Genomic DNA, 5000 nt, shown 5'->3' with positions numbered 1-5000 from the left:
ACTTTTCATCTCCACCACTGCTGCAGCCAGAGAAGTCAGGTGGATCAGGAGACAAATATGCTGTCTTCAGAGAGCTAGAAGCCCCAGCACAAGAAGACAGCATGGGCAGCTTACATCACCAGCAGCCATCCAATGTAGAGGAGCCCAACTTTGGGGATGAGAGTTTTGGGGATTTCTGTAGCAGTGAACCTGCCTCACTGACAACTTCAGTCTTCCCACCCATAGCACCTTCAGGTGGGAGTGGAGGTCCAGCCACTAACAATACAACTCCAGTGAGCTTTGAGGTGTTCAGCACACCCCCAGAAATGATACCAGAGACATCTACAGGGACAACAGCAGATAACCATTTTGAGGCAGACTTTGGAGTCTTTGCATCAGCATCAATGCAGCCGACCGATAATTATGCTGACATCCATGAAGCCATGAAGCGCGTTGAAGCGGAGCAGAAACTGAAGGAGGCCAGCAACTGGAGTGATCCGTTTGGGGAATTTGAAGAAGCTCCTTCTGCGTCCACCGGGAAAGCCATGGCTGACTTTGGCTCAAAACAACTACAACTGAATGTGAGTTAGGTGATAGGGATTTGATTGCCCAATTTTTTTTCATAATATTCAATATTCTATAATACAACCTGTGCAGCCATTCATGGTGGCCATCAATAAGATGCTGAGCATGGAAATGGCGTCCTCCCAAGAGCTGGTGCTTTTCCAGTCATAGCTCATGGACACTACATTCCACACTCATTTATCGATAGGACTAATGCAAGAGACCCTTTCTAAATACTAAATTTTTTTCATGAGGTGATGGTCACATCATCTGGATTGAAGGGTTGATACCTGACTTTTAAAGGCTCATAGCGTAACTTTATGTAGATTGTTGAAATAAAGGATTCCCAGAGAAAGCTTTAAATAAAGGACTCTCTGAGAAAACTTTTGACTGGTGATCAAATGCAAGATCACTTATCGAAAGGAGAATAATATCAGTTGGTCAGGCACTTGTAATATCAAAACATGTGATTTATTGATTTTTTACATTATAAGATTAGCTTTGCATTTATTCAACCAGTACCTTTTAAGAAGTAAGTGTTAATGAATTTTTTATCCTATGTTTTATAACATTTATTACATATTTTCTCATTTTACCACCAACTAACAAAGGTATGCACTGCTGAAGAAGAGGATGAAGATTTTGGTGACTTTATGGGACCTGATGCAGGGATTGGTGATGTGGAAGGGCTCTCTGCCAACCATTCCTTCCCACGACTTACCGAGGCCTTGGGAGAAACTCAGTCTGTTGCCAGGTATGTTATATCTGTTTCCTGTGTTTATTTTCTTTTATGTATTGACTTTTGCTTTATATATGTGTGGTTAGAGACCTGGCCTGTTTTTTTCAGTTCCTTGAATAACAAAAGAAAAATTGAAAATATTGTTAATTAATGTTGATAACGTTAGAGTAATAATGATGTTAGTAATAACAATAGTAAAGTTTATGAGTAATTTAAATACTCATTTTACTAAAATTCAAGAATGGGTTTAGCAGATAACATTGCATAGTAATAATATAAGATTGATTAGAAAAAAATTACAGTGGACAGTGTGTGTAAGATTTTCTTCATTCCTTGTAGGAATCTCTCCTTTATATTCAATGATTGTTTTACAGTTTGGAACTACCAGGCTTGGAGATGACTGTAGGTCTCCAGTCCTCCGAGTTCCCAGGGTCAGGGCAGTCACCCGATTTGTTCTCTCAGGCAAGGTCAGTGCAGTAGAGGTTCTTGTGATTTAGTGTTAGCAATGGTAGTTCCTGTATGGGCCAGAATTGGAGTTGCTTTCTTATGTATTTTAAGCTTTTTATGTATAAAAATACGTTGTTGGTTTTTAGCTTAGCATGTTTCAGGTAGGAATGTAAATGTCAAGAATTTATTTGACATTTTGATGAAGATGTATGAAAGGGATGGTGAGGGTGAGAACGAGGAGGATAAGGGTGAGAGTGAGAGTGGGAATGGGAGTGGGAGTGAGAATGAGAATGAGAGTGAGAGTGAGAGTGAGAGTGAGGGTGAGGGTGAGGGTGAGAGTGATGATCATGATTATGATGATATCCAGACAAAGTTGATAAAGTGTTTCTCTTGACAGGAACGAGACTTGTGTAGAAGACCAACTGCGCAGCCTCACCCTGGACTCTGGGATAGCTCAGGATATGAACTCGGCCAGCAGTTCCAGTAAGTTAGATTTTTAAATTATTATTATCATAAAATTGTATGTGCGTCTCTCTTTTTATGGTATTTTATTTGAATGCTATTAACACTTTCTTTAAATTTCAATTTCAAGCCTTGCATGTGATAATGATGTCATGTTTATTTAAAAACTATAATTACTTTAAGGTTAGGTGGTGTTTAGTACAAAGGGTTGAGTTGTAAAATAAAGTAGTTTAAATTCTTGCCTTGATTTTGGTTATAATAAAGGACTAGAAACAAATTTGATATATTTTTGGTAAAATTCTAAATATTGATTCAAAACAAGTGAAAAAAGAGAGAGGAAAAATATTTAAAAAGCACTTTTTTAAGCACAATAGAGATTTTTGTTAAATTTTCCACCAACATTCAGACCTCACCCTAGGGAATGCCCTCGGGAATGGTGCCACGAGTCCTTCTGCTGCCGCAAACAATGTTCTGGACTCCTTCGGCAGTGGGCTGGTGGACAAGTACAGCATCATTAGGGAGGAAGCAAGCAAGGTGAGTGAGGTTTAGGATATTATAAGCTTTTGAGTTTTTCATGGTTTTTGGATCGTGTTGCTTTTCAGTGTTTTTCATATGTGGCTTGAGTTCCAAAAGTTGTTTTGGTTCTTGTCCTTGTAAATTATGGACTGCATGTTATCTCATCCTGGTTTCTGGTTGTGCAAATGGATTACTTTTTTTCATATATTGGATGATCATTGAAGATGATATAGGGAATGAATTGATTCTGTTTTTTAGTAGTGCCAGTGGATTGTTTTTTATTTTATATTGATGATAATAAACATAATTAATGAATGGATTCTCTCTTGTACTTGAGTAATACAGAATAAACCATACATTCTAATATTCAGACTCAAAGGGGAAAATCCCAGAGGAGAGTTCAGATAGATGGAGTAAAAACTTTCTCTTGCATTTTGTGCAATCTCAAGCAGAATTCCTTTTAAGATTCTTGATGGCAAAACTCCTACCATGATTGAGTAAAAAGTCAAACTTTAATCTCTCTCTGCCCAAACAGAACTCATATGACGAAGCGCACACTGGGTCGTGGCAGCGGTGCCTGGAGGGAAGCATAAGGCTCATGGAGCAGGCAAGGGACATCCTCACCAACCTTTCCGACCCGAAGCTCAAATCGCAGGTCTTGGCAACGAGTCAGATGCAGGATTATTTAGCCAGTAAGTTTTCCCTTTTGGTTTTTGGTTTATAGTTTTATTTTATTGATTCTTTATGATGTTATTTTTATATATTTATTGATTTGACTATTTTATCTTATTCATAAAATTGATTTTATGTGTTATTTTCTCTCTCTTACTTTAATGTTGTTCTGTTCTTTAGTTTGTGAGAATTTGTTTTTAGATGTTCTAAAGAAAAACGAGATATATTTTAAAGATATTGTGATTTGTTTATCATTGAGAGTGAGACAGTGATGTCTCAGGATTGAATATCACCTCCAGAATCTTAAAAGAAGTGAAAGTCAAGTAACACATTTATTTTTTGAACCTCCAACCACCATCAATACCACTACTACCCTGCCAACCACCAACTCCACCCCCGAAAGACCTTCAAGAGGTATGGTTCGTGTGTGAGCGGATTACCTCCTCGAGCCAGCAGGTCACAACTAGCACAAAGGTGGATGAGCTACTGACGCAAGCCAAGAGTGTATGGGAGGACGTCAAGGGGTCTGTGGATGTCAGCATACCCAAGGTCAGTTACGAGTTTCATGTTGTCTGTCGTGTTGGCAGTGTTGATGAGTACTGGCTGTGGATTGGTCTGCTTTTTTAAATTTTATTTAGTACTTTAGTAATGATCTCTGAGAATTATGTGCAGTTTTGGTGTTTTTGTTCCTCATTCTTAAAAAAAAAATTATTTATATTATTTCTTTTATGAATAGATGGTTTGAATATATTTTTATATATATAATTTTTTTCTTTTTTTTGCAAAGCATATATTTTATGGAATTTATTAAAATGTTTGTTTTGATAATTTGTGTATATATTTTAGGGATGACTTTTTTACTTATAAATTTCTAGCTTTCAAGAACTAGATAAATCTATATGAATACAGTGATTTCTATGCCAGTGAATTTCTAGCATTTAAGAAGAGTAAGATATCATGGTATGAAACCCTTATTCTCACATGACCTCACTCTGTTTTGACTCACAGATGGAGGGCAATGAAAAGGACAACCAGATGAGCGAGAGCGAGGTGTGCGGAGTCTGCCTGTCAGGGGGCGGAAGCAAGCTCACCTATGGGGGCCATTCGTACCACCCCCCTTGTGCCAATCTGTGGCTCAACTGCGTCGACCTTCTCCTCCCCTCACTCACGCCTGTCACCCTCCTCTGATTGGCCTCAGGTGGGAAGGAGGCGGGTGGCTAGTGTGTGAATGACGGGGCAGAAGTTACTATATCGATAGTTTTCTCTTCTTTCTCTTGTTTATTTCTCATGTGTTCGTTCTCTTTAGCTTGTTGATTTTTGTTTGTTTCATTTTTATCCCTTCATTTTGTATACTTTGTTTTTTTTCTCTAAATGTTTTTTTCCTTTCTCTGTTTGTTTCATCCTGTGTTCTACTTTTCTCACTTTGTCTATCTATCTATCTGTCTGTCTCTCCTTTATTCATTTTTCCTTTCTTCATAGTCCAGTGTACTTAAAGATACATGACATTTCTACTTTTGCACGAACTTACATGAACAAAAGCTTTATTAGGCTTGCATTTCTTGTGTTAATTTTAGAAAATCATTTGTGCCGAGATGAAGAAACCAAATATCCTAGGCATTAA

The 5000-nt window shown here is 37.9% G+C and overlaps 1 protein-coding gene across 4 annotated transcripts in view; it reads left to right on the top strand.

Annotated features, from left to right (window-relative positions):
- LOC113827373 (synergin gamma) overlaps positions 1–5000 on the top strand; it is a 14076-nt gene that overhangs the window by 8410 nt on the left and 666 nt on the right. For 2 of the 4 annotated variants that reach the window (XM_070121152.1, XM_027380261.2), the window contains 8 exons: positions 1–560; positions 1155–1297; positions 1657–1749; positions 2127–2212; positions 2610–2725; positions 3243–3399; positions 3783–3928; positions 4388–5000. The exon at positions 1–560 is cut by the window's left edge and continues 607 nt beyond it; the exon at positions 4388–5000 is cut by the window's right edge and continues 666 nt beyond it. In XM_070121152.1, coding sequence (XP_069977253.1) covers positions 1–560; positions 1155–1297; positions 1657–1749; positions 2127–2212; positions 2610–2725; positions 3243–3399; positions 3783–3928; positions 4388–4567 — 1481 coding nt within the window. In that variant the 3' untranslated portion in view covers positions 4568–5000. Of the gene's footprint in view, positions 561–1154; positions 1298–1656; positions 1750–2126; positions 2213–2597; positions 2726–3242; positions 3400–3782; positions 3929–4387 lie in introns of all 4 variants that reach the window. The other 2 variants (XM_027380269.2, XM_027380255.2) reach the window with 1 other exon arrangement.

Source organism: Penaeus vannamei, chromosome 4 (genome assembly GCF_042767895.1).
Source record: "Penaeus vannamei isolate JL-2024 chromosome 4, ASM4276789v1, whole genome shotgun sequence".
In the NCBI taxonomy this organism is placed as follows: Eukaryota; Metazoa; Arthropoda; class Malacostraca; order Decapoda; family Penaeidae; genus Penaeus; species Penaeus vannamei.
Note: the sequence above shows the minus strand (reverse complement) of the source record. Positions and strands in the feature narration are given on the sequence as shown.